The 19870-nt window shown below is 39.7% G+C and overlaps 1 protein-coding gene across 1 annotated transcript in view; it reads right to left on the bottom strand.

Moving 5' to 3' along the window:
• The window catches only part of LOC149298078 (out at first protein homolog), a 78858-nt gene that overhangs the window by 33761 nt on the left and 25227 nt on the right, over positions 1–19870 (bottom strand). Inside the window, exons 2-3 of the mRNA XM_089487970.1 lie at positions 12473–12580; positions 11927–12043 (exon numbers count right to left, since the gene is read on the bottom strand). Coding sequence (XP_089344096.1) covers positions 11927–12043; positions 12473–12580 — 225 coding nt within the window. The remainder of the gene's footprint in view (positions 1–11926; positions 12044–12472; positions 12581–19870) is intronic.

Raw genomic sequence — 19870 nt, 5'->3', positions numbered from 1 at the left:
TGAATGAATTATGTGAATACAATTGTGAATTGGTGAGTGTTTGTGTGCATCATAGATCTATAATTGATCTGTGGAAAGGCAAAGATGGCAAAAGCAGGATGTTTATGGGACAAAAATGTCATAGGCTGGGCTTTTTGGGGACAAAGTTGGCTCATGCTGGGATGGCAAGTCCTATGTGTGTAATTTGGGTGCTGGTCAGGTTCTATGATGGTAATGTGGACACCAAGGCTGGCTTTTGGGCTGTGCAACCTGTGATCTATGCCTGTAATTCAAGCGGTTTTATCTATACCTTTCATGCTGAGTTCTTATGTGAATTATATATACCTGCAAAATTGGGTTTTTGTGTTATTCTGTTGATCTATATCTAAAATGCTATGTTTCCATACTTGCCTTATTTGGTTGATCTATACATGCAAGTGCTGTTTACATGTGTTGTTTATATGATCTATACCTAAACTACAGAGAGTAAGTAAAAGAGAGGTGTGGCTTAGTGAATGAGAGGACAAAGGGACTCTGGGGATGATTACGGGGGAGAGGACCTCTCAATGCCACGGTAGGGTCAGAATGAGGGAAGACTGCACTCCCTCAGTCTCACAGTCTTCCCCTAATCTGCGGTCAGTGTGGCAAATATTTTTTTCTTAGTGTGGTAGTGGAGGAATTAATTGCATGCTAGGGAGCGTGGAGAGGGGCCCAAGGAAATGCTTTTCTGGGGTCCAATTTCTTCAATATAAAATATATTGGCAACAGGGTCTAATATTTATAGACATTGGCAGCAGGATCTAATATTTATATATATATATATATATATATATATATATATATATATATCTGCAGCAAGGGCTAATATTAATATATATTGGCAGCAGGGTCAGCTGTTTCTTTTGAAATCATATTTCAATGATGGTCTTTACTTCAAAGAGATAAGTACATATTATGTAGTTAAAAATGCATGTCTAACGCCTATAGATATATATTGTGGTAAAGTGTATGGGAAAGTGGTGGATGGGATATATATCTCACCTGGTTTCCCCAGCCAGGCACGGTAGCAAACCCAGGAGCCCTCAGGTGAGGCTTCCTATGCTCATTACTGGGGAGGAAGCCTTAAAAGAGAGGGCTGTTGGGTTTGCAGGGTGAAGGAGGGACTGAGGCAGGGAGCAGCTACGGTCAGCACTGCAGCCCACCAGGTATGAGGTTTTACCCATGGACAACCTGTTACTTTGCTTTGTGCCAGACCGTAGGCTTGTAGAGAGGTATCCGGATGTTTAGTTAGAGCCGGACAGGCTTAGAGTTTGTTTTATTTGCAAGGGGCTCTGTGCCTACATCATCTAAATAAACACACTTGACTTTTGAAACCTGTGTGAATGAATACTGTCATTGCCGCCCCATGTGTGAGCTGTCCCCTACAATATATATATATATCATATATATGATGTCCTGATGAAAGTCTAATAAATAGACTGAAACGTTGATTAGAAAACTGCAGTTTCTGGAGTGATTATTTAAAGAAGTCCCTGGAGTGCCGGTAACTATTTTTGGATGTTTTATGATTTGCTGTTGCAGCTACTTGGCACCAGGCTAAAAAGGTGGTGATTGGTGTGCAATTGTTAATTTTGGACATTATATATATATATATATATATATATATATATATATATATATACACACACACACACATATATACATATATGTGTATATGTAGCGTTTTATAATTGTCCGTCCCCCCCTACTTTGGTCCCTGTTCCCCCATGTGCCCCCCCTAAATATGAAAGCTGGAGACATCACTGATATTGTGGTAACTCCTACTGGAACAAATATGGACTTCTTTTACAGCCCTAGGGCAGAGTTCTTCTCCAGTTAGCTATAAACTATGAAGACTACATAATTGCGAATACACATGTTCTAAATATCATGTATCGTTATAACAACCCAGCATACATAGATAAAGATAACTGTTTAGAGACATTACCATTTCTGAAATATGTTTTCATAAATATTTGGTTTGTCTTTTTATGTCTTTTCTCCTCACTCAACAATTAGAAAGTTTACCATAAAGAATCAGTGATATAAACTGAAGGATTTGGGAAAGTGCCTGATTTTCTTTAAGGACCAGATGGTTGCAACTCATAAAGTCATTATTAGTCCTGTTGTTTAAACAATAGTGTTTTGTGTCTAAGTTCTTCACCTTTCCATGCACTAACACCTAGAATATCTTGAATGTTAGAGTGCCAGTTGGACGCAACCACAAGGAGGCAAGGCACTGGGTGTGTATAAACATGTGCAGATACCTGTAGCTGCTTTCTGATGTCAGATGACACCTGCTGAGTGAGAATCGAAGCAGTGTATGCGGATAAGGTTGAAGGAACAAGCCTTATCCAACTACAGGCTTTATTAATATTTCCAATATTAGTTAATATAAATGACGTTTTTGAATTATTCAAAATAGGCTATTGTTGATATGCTTGTAGGTTAAGAGTACAAAAACACAATCCAGAGGTCTACAACGCTAATGATAATTCACAAATTAAAAGCACTTAGAAATATGTAGTGTAACATTACCTAATTATCCACTATTATGGAGAAAGGATTAGACGAGAAATGGGTATTTATTTGTAGTATATTGTTTATATTCTTCTTGATATTGTTAGTAATATTATTATTGTCAGTATTATTAGATTATTATATATATATATATAAATTACTATAATTATTATAGCATTAGTATAATCACTATTCATTACACTGGATTTTCACAAAGGGCTGGTCTGAACAATTTTGGACTAGTCCAGGGAACCAGGAATGGAGTGTGGTCATGTAACGCGAAGTCACATGACCCCATGATTAATGTGAGGCTGCTCGCACAATATGCGTGAGTGAGGGAAGGAGGCAGAGGGTAAGGTGAAGGAGAGAAAGTGTATAAGTGTTTGTGAGCATGTTTGTATGTACATATGTATGTGTGTGAACATGTATGTGTGTGAGCGTGGATGTGTCTATGTGTGAGCATGGATGTGTATGTGTGAGCATGGATGTGTATGTGTGTGAGCATAGGTGTATATATGTGTGTGTGTGTGTGGAAATGTTTGGGTGTGGGCATGTATGTGTAAGAGTGTGAGCATGGATGTGTACATTTTTGGGTGTGAGCATGGGTGTGTAAGGGTGTGTGAGCATGGATGTGTATGTTTAAGTGGATGCTAGTGAGTATGTGTGCATGTGTGTTGGCGTTGGTCTTGGAGTGTGTAAGTTTGTGCAGTGGAGGTGCGATAATGAGAAATGGAAGAGATAAAAAGAGGAGATAAAATGAAAAATGGGGATCAAAGAAAATATTAAGAGATGAAAGAGAAAAAAGAGAAGTAGGGAGAATGTGGAGAGAGAGAAAAAGGAGGGGTTATAAAGAGGAGAAGAGATAGAGGGGAAGGGAAATATAAAGAAAGCAGAGCAATAGGAAAAAAGGTGAGGTAACAATAAAGAGTGATAAAGAAGAGAGAAAGGTAAAGAGAAATAAGAAAGAGGAAGAGGATGAGAGGAAAAGAGAAAGGTGGGAAGGTAAAGAGAACAAAAAGAGATGAAAAGAAAGGGAGGAGATAATCAGAAAGGGAAGAGACAGAAAGGAGAGATAAAGAAAAAGAGGAGAAATAATGAGAAGGGGGATAAAAGAGAAGGGGGAAATGAAGAGAAATGGGAATAAGGCAAATGGCAATGGTAGAAGAGATAAAGAGCAAAGGGAGAGCTGAGATAAAGAGGACCAGATAATAAGAGAGGAGACCTGAGACTCTGAGAGCCTGGAGAAAGGTATGTCGTGGGGACGCAGTCTGGGCAAATCCTGTGGGTACAATCTGGGTGCTGGGGCAAATCTTGTGGGTGCAATCTGGGTGCTGGGGCAAATCTTGTGGGTGCAATCTGGCTGCTAGGGTAAGTCTTTATGTTATTATAGAGTTAAATGGGATGTCTAAAGCATATCAATGTCATATATATGATGTCATATTTCGGTGCTCAGCATGAAACGCCGGCACCGGGACGGAGTCACGGAGAGTAAGGGGCGCCGAGCGGTTGCCCGGGACTTAAATTAAAGCATCGGTTTTTTTTTTGTTGTTTTAACTTTATTTAACATCCTCCATGTTAAAGTTAAAAAAAACTTTATTTAACATGGAGGATTTAAATAAAGTTAAAAAACAAACAAACAATGTTTTAATTTAAGTCCCAGGCAGGCGCCCCTGTTGCCATGGCGCCCTGTGCGGCCGCACAGGTCGCACACCCCTAAGGCCGGCCCTGTGTGTATATGTGTGCAGGGTGTGCAGCAACTACTTCCAAAGCGGACTCCACTACTATCAAATCTGCTGTGGGCTTTAGGCCCTGCATCATTCTATGAAGGAATTACTGCCAATATGCTTATTGGTGAGTGATTGTATTTTGCTGTATTAATGGACTATACGTGGAAATCATATTGATTTTGTTGTCTTATTTTTTATGTGACACAAGTGAGAATGTCTTCGTTTCATCCCGTGTCCTTTTCTTTCAGTAAGCATGTTTTTGTACTGCAAACACAATTGATCAAGAATGCAGTTTTGTTTCTCATAGAATCTATTTTTTTCCAAGTGAGTGGAAACTGTTTCGAGAACATTTCAAGTGGAAAGGCATTATACCCAGTTCGAATCTACAATTTACTATGTATAACTTTTAAGAATTTAAAAGAATTGTACATGAACTATTTTAGTATAGTTATGTTTTCACAGAATACAATAAAAATCTTATGAAATTCCGGATTCCAGTATACTTGTATATGAAATATAGAAATCTTTGAAGAAAATATCCTGTGAAAATATATGCATATTTGAAAGAATATTGCATTCTCTGTGTAGTGTATTTTCAAAACTGTGTGTGTTGGGGTGTCATTGTATGGTGTTAAACTGTATGTGTGTCATTTTTTGAGTGTGTGCTTTTTGCTGTGTCAGTGTATAGTGTTAGAGTGTGTGTTTGTGTATATTGTTTGAGTGTCAGTGAATGGATTTGTCACATTTTCTGACAAGGGTGTGTTCTCCCATAGTCTTAGAGTGTATAAGACAGGAAGTTGGTGCATACATGACATGCTGGGAGCAGAACACTGAACAGTGAAGAAGCTGTACAAAGTAAGAGGGAGAGCAATTATTTTCTATGCCTGAGTGTGATGCACAATGTACACTTGGCTCAGCTGCCCCTGCAGAAGAAATAAGTGCTCTGCACCATACTCTGTATAGGGTCTTCACTGCCCGACCCTGCTAGACTTTACAAATATTGGCAAGTCTATAAAAGAATGGGGGAGAGGGTGCAAGAGAATATTCTTGCCCGGGGTGGCACTTCAGTGCACTGGAAAGGGTCATAGCAGTGGATAGATATTGGGGGCATCATGATTAGCCCTGCAATGTGTCTCGGTACCCCAAATGAGTATATCTGCTAAAGTCGGATTCCTCCGCTGCTATTATCAGCCAACGCTATTGCCTTCCCCCCCAAGAAACATCAGCCAGGACTAGATGCTTGAGGGTAAAATCATGAACTGCCTTTTAGTAGGAAGCACACTGGTATTTAAAACCGTACAAGTGGGTAATCTACATACAATACTAACAGCCAAACACACATAGTTCTCAATCAAGCCTTCATTTGCACATGGCCCTCTTCTCCTTTTCTACCAGTTTGATATTGCTTGTGATTTTAATTTATTCCCCTGATTGTAACAGCACTACGGAACCTGCTGATGCTATGTAAATAAATGTAATGTAATGAATATGGTTTCCTAAATAAAACAGAGGGAAACAGGTATTGAAGAAACGTATAGCAAAACCATGAAAATTGCCGTTGTCTTGTAGTATAAAATAGCCCAAGCGCTTAAGGGTTAATAACACCAGTGCATCGATAACTATATAATTACACAGTGCATGCTGTCTTTTGATCATAGTGTTAAACGTTGTGTCTTTATTTTATGATAACAATATAGAGAATACGCATTATATAAAAAAATATTTGTGAGAAAAAAATTGCTGTCCTGTGGGTATTAGCTGTAGGGTAATAGAACTAAATCCTGTCTGGATAATTGGAGAATAATGTTAAATCAACTGAAACAATGGCATAAGTACACTGTCAGGTTTTCTCGAATAGAAAATGTACCCCTTTCAAACACACATTTGTTTGCTTTGTTCTCAGGGAGTACAATCTTTTCAAGTTCTCAATTCCCATCCTACCCCAGCCTGCCCTTGGCCCCAGCACTCAAGATCACATAATATGTTTCACATCTGGCTTTAACTACAAAAACAGAACTCTCATAACACAAAATTCCACACATTGTCCTCGGAGAGGGATTCTGGGACTGGACGGTAAGTTTCAAGCGTGAAAATAACTAAAAAGGTTAACCTTTCAAAGCTGTAATACATTTTGTGTGTTTAGGAAAATATCAATCATAATTTTATATATAATGTAATAATTGATATATTTAGTTATGCGAGTTAACCACATAATAATATGTTTGTACTGACAAAAAAATTCTGTTTATTGCAGGAAATATAACAAAACAGGTTGATACTAAATATTTATATATACAGGGGCGGTCTGGGCCGGGGGCAATTGCCTACCAGTCAGCCCAAATTCTAAACTAAACCGCTGTACACTGAGGTGGCCAAGCCGTTTTTAATGCGGGGCAAAAGCCTGCGGCACCCACGATCACATTAGCAGGGGCCCTGCCTCTTACCTGTGTGTTGCTCGCACGTCTCTCTTGTGCCACCCAGGAGAAGCTGGAACCCAGTGTAGTCACGTGAATTTACGTTGCGTCACATGACCCTGCTCTGTTCCTGCTTCCCCTGGGCACAGAGTGCGAGCAACGCAGAGGGCCCCTGCGGAAGGCTGCAAGGGACCCGGATCCTCCTCTCTGGCAGCCGGCGAATGCTGTGCAATGCGCGCAGACCACCTCCGCTGTCCTGGCCGGAAGGTCACGCTGGTGCTCCATCACAGAAGCCCCGGCGGAAGTGGAGGACAGTAGAGGAGGTTGTCTGCGCGAATTGCACAGACACCCCCCACCGGCTGTCTGAGAGAAGGATCCGGGTCCCCTTGCGGCGCTGCGGGGGATCTGGATCTTAGTGTTATTTTCTGACCTCTGTTTGAGGTCGGATTATAGCATGAGGGGTATTTTTCAGAGCATTTGCTCTGAAAAAACCCTCATCTTATAATCGATAAAATCTATTCAACTCATCAATAATGAAATTAGTTGGCAATAATTTTCATGATCGATTATTATCGATTTTATCGATTAGTTGTTGCAGCCCTATTTACATGTGAAGTAATATATACTAATAAAACTTTTTTCTTATAGGGTAGTCTTATATTCAGGGTTTTTCTTTTTTTTTCTAAATTAATATTCAAATTGTGGGTAGTCATCTTATAATCGAGCAAATACGGTATATGTGATTGTTAACAGCAATCACACTCGTTTGATACCAAGGCATAACAAGATTCCAGCATGTAATGGCTGACTTGGCATGCCAGGAGTGATTGCTAATAGCAATCACACTCCTATCATGCCCAGGTATCATGAGCTCTCATTGGACCTGCATTATTAATCAATGTACTGTAACTTGTATCTAGAGGGACTCAGGGGGAGCTTGACCTCATTAACAACGGTGGCTTTAGGGCTCAATAGTAAGCCAAAAGAGACCTTGCAAGTTCCTGTGGACCCTCTTGGATGTATCTTGGATAAGGTCAATATGTTCTTAGGGAAATAATCCTTTAAGGTGTAGCAATGCTGTTTGCGTCTCACAACACAAGGAGATGAGGAGAGAGACTGTTTGGGGACTCTGAAAGATTGTCTCCGTCTGTGAATGGCTGAAAATCTTTGCAAATATAGGATCCAGGATTGGTCATCTGGGCCGGTTTACTACTAGGCTCCTAATCTGCGGATTGTTAAATATTTCCCTCTGATATAGATTTTCCAGATGCCTTTAATTCATATATTTGCATAGAGTGAATGTCATTAACTGCAAATAGTTTCTCCTGTCTGCTTCCAGATCAACAAGCCTGTCTGTGAGCTGCTGAATATCTGTGTGGATACCTCCAGAAGTTTCTCATCGTGGAAAGAGAAGTATGGACTTATGTTCTCCAAGACTGGCGGATCTATGTTAGTCCGCAGAGACTTCAAGATTGATTGAATGTCTCCTCGTATGGTAAGTGTTTCATGACTTTTTGGAAAAGGTATTAAAGAGCTTCATTACTTTGCAACATTTTGTAACAGTCTGATCTCACAGGGTCATATGACATAGGATCCAAACATTGTTACCAAAACATCAAAGCGTGAATAAACAAATGAGTGTACTAATAGTGGATTACCCCATATATTGACACTGGAAAAGAAACTGATGTTTATTAGTTTCACCAAACTTAACCCAAGAGGTGGACCAGAGATTAATAGTGAGTTGTCCTCTATGTAATGCAATGTCAACCCATACAGGTGCTCTGAATAGTCACAGTAACCCCCTGAGGCTGAGGAGAAATGGGGGTCGGTTTGAGTTTGGGAGGGGACACTGATGGATTCCTGGGAAGACTCCTTGCCTGCCTGCCCAGTCTCCTCTTATGCCCAAGTCACCCTGTGCTCATTGGGGGAACCCCATCTGTTCTGCCTTAACCAGACTCCCATGGACTCTCCATGCCCTGACCTGGACCTAGCCACAAATCCATGGAACTTTGATGGCTAGGAACCACGGAGACGCCCGCCGACATTTGGAACCGAGTTGCTAAGGACTGTTCCTAATAACCTCAGTTTATGTTTTCCACCTCAACATTAGTTCTGTGTTATGATTGGGGTGGGCTGCTATGACTACTAATTATTAGTCCCAGAACCTATATTAGCACTTAGTAGCTACGCTCTGGCTAGACATAGTCCCAGCACGGCTTTATTGTATTGCGATCCGGCTTCGTCTCACCAGTGCTAGTCTCGTCCAGTGCTGAAGTAGTTAACAGTTAATGTCTCAGCAGAAGGAAGCACGATTTGGTGGGTGTACCCAATTGGGGTATAGGTTGCCCCATCATATTCGGTAGCAGTGGTGGGATGCTTCCTTTATATTGGCATTGATCGATTTAAGGGCAGACTTCAGTCGCTTTTACGGGAACATGGACTTGGCACCAGAATTCCAGGGCTGCTGCGGATTACCCTTTCCTGCTACACCACTACGTTGCCTATAGAGCAATTCCTGGAACTAAAGCAACAGATTCGAGGGGCACTATGGCAGGTCATCCCCTTAATGACCTCTTGTAGAACTTTTGTAGTACACTTTGGGACAAAGGCTATTTTAACAGTTTTTATATTTAGTTGTAATTTTCTACTTTCTCGTTTAGTACGATTATTTTTATCATATCATAAATTTTTTTTTTAAAAAGGGATTTTTGAAAAATCTTTTACTCATCTGCAAAAACCAATGAAACAACCTGCTAAAACGATTCTAATATTTTTCACTTTCAAACGACAACTCAATATGTGTTTAGCAACAGCTGCTGAGTACAGAGATATCACCCATTTATAGGGTTGTTTCTGGGATAATAGGTCACATTTGCAGCATGTGCAATTCCGCTTTTCAACTTGAAATTTTGACATGTTGAAAATTCTACCCCATGTCTGATTTGGGACATCTTTGTAGCCAGCCACTTCAATTTACTCCATAAAACCATATTTGTTTGAAAACCAGACACCCCAGGGTATTTCAAATGCTAGTATTTTAACACTTTACATGCACTAATTCTACCACCAGCCTTTGTCAAACTTTATGGTAGTGTCATGGTCTACCCAGGCTGCGGAGCTGCATGTCTTTTGTTTCCCTGTCTTGCTTTAATCCATTCCTGTTCTGTTTGTCTCAGTCTAAAGGTATGTCCTTCTCGGTTCTGTGTTTGGATTCAATGTTTAGTTTATCAGTACTTTCGTATGCAGGGCTTAGCATTAGGACCCACCGTCATTGGAGTGCTTTGGCGCAGTGGTGGGCTAAGCATACTATGGCCATATGATGTGACGGAATCTCCAATTGTTATCACATAGTCCTAGGCTAGTTCCTGTATCCATGTTTGTCTGTCTCTTATGTACCTTTGCCCTTCTTCCCTGAATCATCTGAGGATTTCAGTTCCTCTCTCCTCTCCCCTTGTCCCAGTTAAGTAGTCCTATCCTTGCTTAAAGGAGAAGCGTCCGAGGATTCTGGCTCCTCACTACTTCCCCTGTGTTCCTTGCCTTGTTCCCTGTCCTTTGTTGTGCCCTGTATCGTGTATGTCTTGTATGGTTATGTTCCTTGCTCGGTCTCCCTGTTCCATGCTCTGTCCTCCTTGCTTGCTACGTTTCTGTTGATCCCAGCCCAGCTTCCGTGGTCCCAGCCTGCAGCATCCTGCACATAATTCCAGTGCTACGTGTCATGCCTGCTCCAGGGTGCCTGCAGGATATCTCCAAGTTTTGATGCTTTGTCAGATCCAAGTTTAGTTTGGATTTCCACATCCAGCCAAGTTTGGTTCTGCTCTGTTCTGGACTACATCTGCTGCTATGTCAGGGCGCTGGTATGTGGCTGCACAACCCTAGGTGCTCAACACCCGGGTGAGTGTGGTCGCCCGGCACCAGGCCCTGTCCAACTCCACTACTGCGCAATACCTCCTGAACTCCATCTTTGGGCGCTCTGGGTCTTTACAGTCGTCTGTATGGACCCAGTTCCTGACAGGTAGTAATTTTTTGGCGTTTTTTTCTCACATATTTTACTTTAGAGCTCCGGTTATATGCCACATATGTCATACACCAAATCAATATATGTTCCGCAACATACTGCCCCATGTCCTATTGGGGAGATCTTTTAAGCCAGCCAATTGAATTTACCCCATTAAATCATATATTTTTGAAAAATAGATACCCCAAGGTATTTCAAATGCTGGTAATTTAACCCTTTAAATGCAGACAATTTACCACCAGCCTTTGTCAAAGTTTGCCGTAGAATTTTTTGTGTGTTTTTTTTTTTTTCACACGCATTCTACTTTAGATACGAATTTACAGTTCCTGGTATGTGTCGCTGTCGAACAGCCCAATATATGTTCAGTTACATCCACCGAGTACAGTAATCAGGGCCGGCACCACCTATAGGCAAAGCAGGGCTATGACTTTGGTGGCCCAGGATTATTACGGAAGATTCTCCAGGAGGACCTGGACTTTGGCAATACAGAGAAGCAGACCTCACGCAACAGTATGCCCCAGAGACTGTGTATTGGGAAATCTCAGCAGAAGCGCTGGTATCAGGGCAAAATACTGCTGGCGTCTGTCCTCAACGTCCAGGAGACAGGGCAGAGGGCCCATCTCCCCAGCGGCAGCAGGAGCACCAGGGAGGGAAGGTGGGCAGCATTACTCCCCAGGAGCTGAGTAAACACCCAGGAGAAGGGGCAGTCGGTACATCTCCCTAGCAGCGTGTATATTCTCTGGGAGAGGCAGAGGTTGGCAGGTTGAGCGCTGACCTTGTATAATTAATTTGTTTAGGAGAACAATTTGGTGCTGGTGGTGCGCTACTGGATGTACTGACTAACTTCGAAGTCAACCCGTCTGGGGTCTCCTCCTGTGTTAGTCTCCTTGCGAACGGGGAGAAATATCACGGTAAACCCTTGTGGACACATGGGGGTAGGTTTGAGTTTGGGAGGGGGACACTGATGGATTCCTGGGGAGACTTCTTGCCTGCCTGCCCAGTCCCCTTTTTTGTCTAAGTAACCCTGTGCTTAGTTCTGTCTGATGATTGGGGTGGGCTGCTATGGCAACTTATTGTCCGACTCATGAAGAGATATTGCTCTTGATGACAAATTGAATATTTATTGGTGGTTATCAATTGTCCATTGTTCAACCATGTTGATGTTCATCTTGGTTGAAATCTCAGTGGGCAGCAGGTGCAGGCAAAATGGTGAGCGCTATGGGGCTCACAAAGGTAAAGCCACGGAACTTATCTTGTTCTTTTGAAGACAGAGGCGGCTCTTGTGGGTCCGTTGATGGCATCGATGGGCTCTGCTCCGCAATCCTGTTCAAATGCTCCAGAGATGGCTAAATGAAAGCAAAATTTAAAAAGTGAATTTAGGAAAAACCCCACAAGTTTTGTATAAGCAAAACAAATAAGAAATAGTGTTTCTAAGATCTAGAAGTGTGATCTACATAGTTCCCACATACCCACACCCTACCCTAATGAATACTCTATAAACTTTCAGGGTAAATTGTGGGGCTGCTCTCCCGGCTTTGAGCTCTTCCCAGTCGATACTATTTACCATTTGCACCCGAAAAGTAGGGAATTTGTTCAGCAGCTATTAAGAGACAGAAGAGTAGTCAAAAGATAAAATGTTATTATACAAACAAGACCACATAAAGAAACTAAATAATACAGCACATATAATGGCTTCATGCAGGTAGATAGGCATCTTTACTCATATTGTGTGCATTTTTTTCAATATATATATATATATAGCCATGTGTTCCTACATTTCCAACGGCTTTGATGTCACCAAACATATTTTCTAGCGCCAGCCCCAAGTTAGCTATTCTTATACGGCCGACGATGTCCAGGAGAATATTTTCTGGTTTCAGATTCTGTGAAGAGAATCATTTACGACAAGTGTGGACATCCACTGCACTAGCATCCTGTTAAACGCTTTGGGGCTTTTTATTCAAGAGGCATGTAAAAGCAACCATCAAGTAAGGTGACACTTCTACTTGGTCAGCTTATTGCTCCATGATTGAGCAGGAGCCCTCCAGGAAGCTGCTAGAGTCCCTCTACCTCCCCCTTTTGCATCACCTTCTGTAGGACTGTAGTGCCCTTCATTTACCAGTCTTTTTTCTAGGTATGCCCCTGCTCCTTTCTTTTTTTCTTTATCATTGTGGTAATTCAGTCCTGTTCTAAGGTGTTGGACGTTCCTATCATCTGCCAGTGCCTGTCTGCAAAGGCCTTGTGCTCTACCACCGCTGCTCTTCTTTGACTGTCCGTACTCTGGGCGATCAATTATTCTAATTTGTGTAATATTTGGGAAATTCAGTCCTGGTCCGAGATGCTACATGCTCCTATGTCTGCTAGTGTCAGCCCGCCTTCCTAGGTAGAGTGCTCTATTAGTGCTTTCTTCTTTAACCGTCCTTACTTCTGGGGTAACCTTTTTTAAATTTCTATAATATAAGGGAAATTCAGTCCTGCTCCATATGACTGCATGTGCCTAGCATCTGTCAGTGCCTGCCTGCCCCGAACCAGTGCTCTACTGCTCCTCATTCACCATCCTAACTATGGGCTATCAGTTATTTTAATTTGTGCAATATTGGGAAAATTCAGGCCTTTTCCAAGGGGCTGCATGTTCCTATCATCTGCCAGTACCTGCCTGCCAGGCCCAGTGCTTTACTACTGCTGCTGCCCCTCTTTAATCGTCCTTACTCTGGACGATCAATTCTTATTTTTTTGTAATATGGGGGAGGTCAGTCTTGTGGCTGGATGTGTCTGCCAGTGTCTCTCCAGTGCCCTGCACCGCACCTCAGTGCCTTTTCTTACACTGGGGTATCAATTCTTATTTTTCTATTATGGGGGAAGATCAGTCTTGTGGCTTGATGTCTATGTCTGCCAGTGCTTGCTCAATGCCCTTCCTTACTCTGGGGATCAATTCTTATTTTTTTCTAATGGGGGTTCAGTCTTGTGACTGGATGTGTATGTCTGCCAGTGCCTGTCCAGCTTTGTGCCCTGTGCCTTCTTCACTCCGGTGGATCAATTATTGTTCTTTCATTCTGTCTACCAGTGCCCTGCTCTGCCGCTGCAGCTCCATCTGCCTCCTCAATCTGCGGGATAAATAAATATTTATATATTTTGGGGGGATATTCAGTGTCCTGTATGGTGGGCTGAATATGTGCTTGTGTCTACCCACTCCCAGTGCACTGCTATTATCAACTTCCTTGCTCTGAAGGATCAGTTAATCAAACTGGTCCATTTTTTGAGAAAGTGAGTCCCATAGCTTGATGCTGGATGTGTTTACCCATTGGTGCAGTGCTGCTGTTGCTGGTGGTGGTCCTTCAGTACAAAACCAAGTGTGTATCTCTCCCTTGACCTTTAGATGGTGCTGTTGTAGGTGAAAGGTGAGTCCAGAGGGTGAAGGACTTTCCTCTTTGGGAAAGCCCCCCCCCACATGTCGTTTCCCAATCAAAAAAGTACCCTCAATTTGCGTGATGACGTGAGATGCGCCAGGGAAGGAGGCGCTTAAGGAACACACTGGTGGAGAAATGGATGTTCCCTCTTTGAATGCCTGCGCTCACAAAAATAGATGGACCGACTAGAAATACTATGTATGGCTGTTCTGTGGTACTTTTGCTGCCTTAGTAGAGCTAAGACTGCAACGAAAACACCAGTCACAGAATTCGCGGTTAAGTTTCATTACTCCATAGTAGCAAACTAAGCAGCCTACTCAGAATTTCAGAATACCTTTTGCCAGGGATGAGCTGGCCCGGTAGTCGTGAGTAACTACAATATAATACTTATATGGTATATTTTGAAAAAGAATAATTTCGATATATATGAGTGGCTGGCTTATGCTGCGTTAGTAATACGTCTTGCATAATTGGAAAAAGACGGCTGAAAGGTAATAACCTGGATTTTTGGCACCATTAAGTGATATTCATTGGTCTGTTTGGTGATAAACGCCCTAATTAAGGGGGGTATAACATACTAACTGGTATATAATACTGGATTGAAAAGCAGATATATGCAGATATATAAACTTGTCTCTGCCCTTGATTATACTGTATTATAAATGATCGAGGGGCCTTAATATGGCATATTTTCAGATTTGAGAAAAGGTTGGATCAATTTTTCTGGCACTAAAGAAGATTATTTACATTGAGTACAAGCCAGATTAAAGAAACAGCGCCTTTCCCTTTATTACTAGAACTGCTAAAAAGTGTGACGTATAGAAGATTATAGAAGAAGCTACAAAAAAAAAAGAAGAGATTCAGTGTAAAAAAAGAGAAAAGAGAGATTTGGAATCTAAAAAAGAGAAAAAAATCACATTACTTTTTTCACCTCAGAGTCCAAAAAAAAAAATGATCCGAGAAATGCCTCCCTTTGTTTATCTGAAGCGAACCTGGCTGAATCAGGAAGACAATCTCTCAGTCCAAATACACGATTCTCCCACCTGATTACACAAGAGTATCTACAACAATGTATGGAAACCCAGCTCACCTTGTTCAAAGCAGAAATAGTGAAATTAGATAGTGAATGGAAAGAGGAGCTGTTGAAAATAGGTGAACGGGTGAAATTAAATGAACATGAAAAATGAATATTTAGAATTTGAGTTAAAAACCATAAATGAAGAAATTACTCAGATGAAAAACAAGATCGCGTCTCTTGAATTAAAATTAGTGGATACTGAAGATAGAATCCGTAGAAAAAATTTAAGAATACGTGGCATACCTGAAAAAAGAGAGCAAGATTCCATTAGAAAATATTTATTTGATCTATTTAGAAATATGGGCATCCAAGAAGCAGAGAGAGAAGACACCATAGAACGTGTATATAGAATTTCAAAGCCAAAGAACATTGCAGAACCTAAACCAAGGGATATATTAATACGTTTTTCTGCGGCAGCAAGAGATTATGTTCCTAAAGAAGAAACGTTTAAGAACTTGCAGTTTTTTCAAGACTTGTCTTTGGATACTACACTAAAAAGATAGGAATTTAAAGAAGTGACTCGTTCTGAGGTTTCGTCATATAAGATATGCCTGGGGGTTCCCAGTTAAACTAATTGTTTGGGCAGGAAAACAATCACTTTTCCTGGCCACAGAAGATAAAGCTTGGAAACAGATAAATGAAAATACAGTATATGACGGAGATAGATTTATATTTAGGGTGGATGTTTTTTTTTCTCCTCTTGTATTTTATATTAATCATTTGGTAGAAATTAAGTGGAATTTAATCATATTTGCACAATTAGCAAATATAATTAACTGGTATAATTATTTAGTAGAAGGGGATAATTCCCTTCTACTTTCTCAATCATAGTTTTTATTAAATATGAAAAAATTGTTTACACGTGAATTAATATTTACTAGTAAAACTTTTTACTTATAGGGTAGTCTTATATTCAGGCTTTTTCTTTTTTTCCTAAATTAATATTCAAATTTTGGAGGATCATCTCATAATCAGGGTCATCTTATAATCGATGTGATTTGGGAAATTAAGCAGAATTATGCACAATTTAATAACAAATAATCACTTGGTATTTTGATTATTTTGTCTTTTTCCCTTGCATTTTGCACATTATGATCAATTATTTGGTAGAAAATAAGTGCAATTTAATAATATTTATTATATCTATTGAATTATATAATGTGTTACAACTAAACTTTTTATATAATATATAGACAATTATGCACAATTTAATAATGAATAATTACTTGGTAATTTCAAAAGGTAAAATAATTAACGTATTTTTGCACATTATGATTAATATTCGGTAGAGATTAAGTGCAATTGAATTATATTTATTATATTTCTTGATTTATCTAATGTGTTACAACTAAAATTTCACATAATATATACACAAGTATTATTTAATAACTAATAATGACTTGTTAATTTGGACGGGCAAAATATATATTTTTTTCTACCCATTTATTATATAAAATTTTGTCTTGTGCTGTTCCTCATTTTGTGATGAAAAGTTACTATGTATTTGGGGTTACAAGGGGTTTCTCCTTGTATTTTGCATAGTTCTTGAGATTCAAGAAAATGTTAAATCCTTGTGGATAGTTGGGATTGTGTGAATGTGTGTGTTTATGTGATACGTATTAGGTGGAACTCAACAACTTAAATTAAAATAACTTACCTGGATAATGGATGATCTTAAAAAAGTGATCACATTAAATGTTCAGGGACTTAATTCCCCCCCCAAAACGTTTCTCCTTGAATGAGTACTTGTTTAGAGAACATATTGATGTCTGTAGTATTCAAGAAACACACATGCGGGGTACGGATATTTTTAGATTAAATAATAAAAGATACTCAGTGATAGAACGTTCATCACTTATAAGGAAAAAAACCGAGTGGTAGCAATATTGATTTCAACTAATATTAAGGTTGAGGTAATTTACCAACAGAGTGACCTATTTGGTAGATTTTCTTTCATTGTGTGCAAGCTGGATAATAGACTGTTCTCAATATAAAATTGATATGCTCCGAACTCAAGACAGATACATTTCTTGGATATTACTCTACAGAAGATACAGGAATATGTTCAAGGAATTTTTCTGTGTATGGTGGACTGTAACTGCATAATTGAACATGAATGTGAAAAATCGAGTAACATTCAAAATAGAAGAGATAATAGACAGTGTACTCTATCCAAAGCTTTTCGAGATATACTGGGAAAGTTCGGACTATATGATGTATGGAGAACTATAAGACCTATAGATAAAGACTTCACGTTTTTTTTTCACATAGAGATCAATCATTCTCTAGAATAGATATGATTTTGCCAAAAGCTGAATTCGTGAAAGATTATAAAAAAAATTACAATAGGTAACATTGCATGGTCCGATCATGACCCAGTGTACCTTGAAATTAATAGTAAGTATAATAAGGGAGAGTGGTTTTGTAAAGGGATGACAATCCAATCACACCACAAGGAAAATAATCATTATTCTTAGCTTTATCTTCCTTAATAGTATATGCGCAAGTTAAAAAAAGCACTTACAGGATGGTTGAATTCAAGTCGCTATTCAAACTAAATGTCCATTGAAGTGGATCAGGAACATGCAGATTAAAAAACTTCTCAACGCGTTTCGCCGCTCACTGGGCTTCCTCAGGTTGCTCGATTATAAGACGAAGTTTTTTTCAGAGCAAATGCTCTGAAAAATACCCCTCGTCTTATAATCAGGGTCGTCTTATAATCAGACCTCAAATAGGTCTGACTATGAGACTAAGATCCAGATCCCCCGCAGCGCTGCAGGGGACCTGGATCCTCCTGTCTTATGCCCCCCATTTAACACCCCCCCAAACGCACCTCCTTCTGGTTGCAGCGGAAGTTGTCTACGCGAATCGCGCAGACGTCTACACACTGCCCCGGCTACATGACCAGGGAGTCAGAAGCACCGGTAAGCTTGGGGGGGGGAGTGTTAAATGGGGGGCATAAGGCATTTTTGTAGGCAGAGTGTTCTGTGAAATGCCTTTTGACCCCCTATATACCACTCTGCCCCATAACATGCCTTTTAACCCCCAGAGTGGCATATAGAGGTATAAGGCATTTCTGGAGGCAGAGTGGAACATAGGGGGTCAAAAGGCATATCACGGGGCACAGTGGCATATAGAGGGTTAAAAGGCATATTATGGGGCACAGTGGCATTTAGAGGGTTAAAAGGCATATCATGGGGCACAGTGGCATATAGGGGGTATAAGGCATTTCTGGGGCAGATGTGCATAACTGAGGGGGGGGTTGGAAAATAAAAGGAAATAAAAACAAAATATTTTTCTCAATCATAGCTTTTATTAAAAAAAATAGTTTACATAGTTTACATGAATTAACATTTTTCCTAAATTAATATTCAGCTTTTGGCGGGTCGTCTTATAATCGAGAAAATACGGTAAACAAGACTAAAGCCGCCATTATTTCCATCCCAGATTTGGTGAAACATAAATTGATGGAGAAGAGTTTCTCTGGAAGATAATTATTATTGAAATTAATTATTCAGGATTACGTGATGCTTTGAGTAAACAAGTTAGGGAATGGAAGGGGTAATTTGTTTCATGGTTAGGTGGGATGAACTTATTAAGATTTTACATAATTCCCAAATTGCTATATTTAGTAAGGACGATACCGATAAGATTCCCTGAAAATTGGATTAAACTATTTCAAAAGAATATTGAGAGATTTAAGGGTGGGTTAAGGGCGGGTTAAATGTGCCCCATTTACACAGATATGTCCATGCTAGTATATTAACCCATACTATGAAGATACAATATAATCAAAGTAAAAAGGAAGATTGGTTCTATATTGAACAAGAACTTATTGGTATGTCTAATTTAGAATGTATGTTATGGTTGCATCAGTATTTAATAAATGCATAGGAATGAATGATAACATTCTAACAACATCTCCCTTAGAAATACTACACAAGAATATTCCCCAATTATCCCTCCAATACTGGGATAATTATAGAAATTGTAAGGTAAAGGATATCTTGATTTCTGGAATAATAACATCCTTCACCCAACTCTCTAAAGAACTGAAATTTAAAAAAATCTGAATTTTTTAATGTGCTGAGAATTAAATATTATTTAAATTCACATTTGTATATAAAAGGAGATCCTGCATTAAGTCATTTGATTACTGACATGTTTATGACTGAGGTTATTATGAATAGTTTGAGGAAATGGTACCACCTGTTGGAAAGAATAGAAACTACTATTAATATAAAAGCCTTAGACTTGTGGCAAAAGGAATTAAATGTTTATATAGATCATAAACAATAGATAATTAGTATGCTGGAGATAAAAAGAACTACCCATTGTTTGAATATGGTCAAATTACATTATAAAATTATGTTGCGGTGGTATCTAGTCCCGGTTAGGTTGGAAAAATTCTCTTTAGGAAGTCCATCTATCTGCTGGAGATGCATGCAGGACCAAGGTACTTTTATCCACATATGGTGGAGCTGTAACATGATTAGACAAACCTGGAACAAAGTATTTATTATTATTTCTAATCTTATAAATATTGTTATATCACTATCTCCAGAAATGGCACTTTTACATTTAGATTGTATGAATATTCCTCCCAATAAAAGAGCCTTGGTTATACGTTTATTAGCCATGAAATTGTCGCTAGGAAAATGGAGACAGCCGGAGGCAGTTCATATGGA

The sequence above is a fragment of the Sceloporus occidentalis genome, unplaced genomic scaffold (genome assembly GCF_023333645.1).
Source record: "Sceloporus occidentalis isolate IW3139 unplaced genomic scaffold, rSceOcc1.0.p SCAF_35, whole genome shotgun sequence".
NCBI lineage: Eukaryota > Metazoa > Chordata > Lepidosauria > Squamata > Phrynosomatidae > Sceloporus > Sceloporus occidentalis.
Note: the sequence above shows the minus strand (reverse complement) of the source record. Positions and strands in the feature narration are given on the sequence as shown.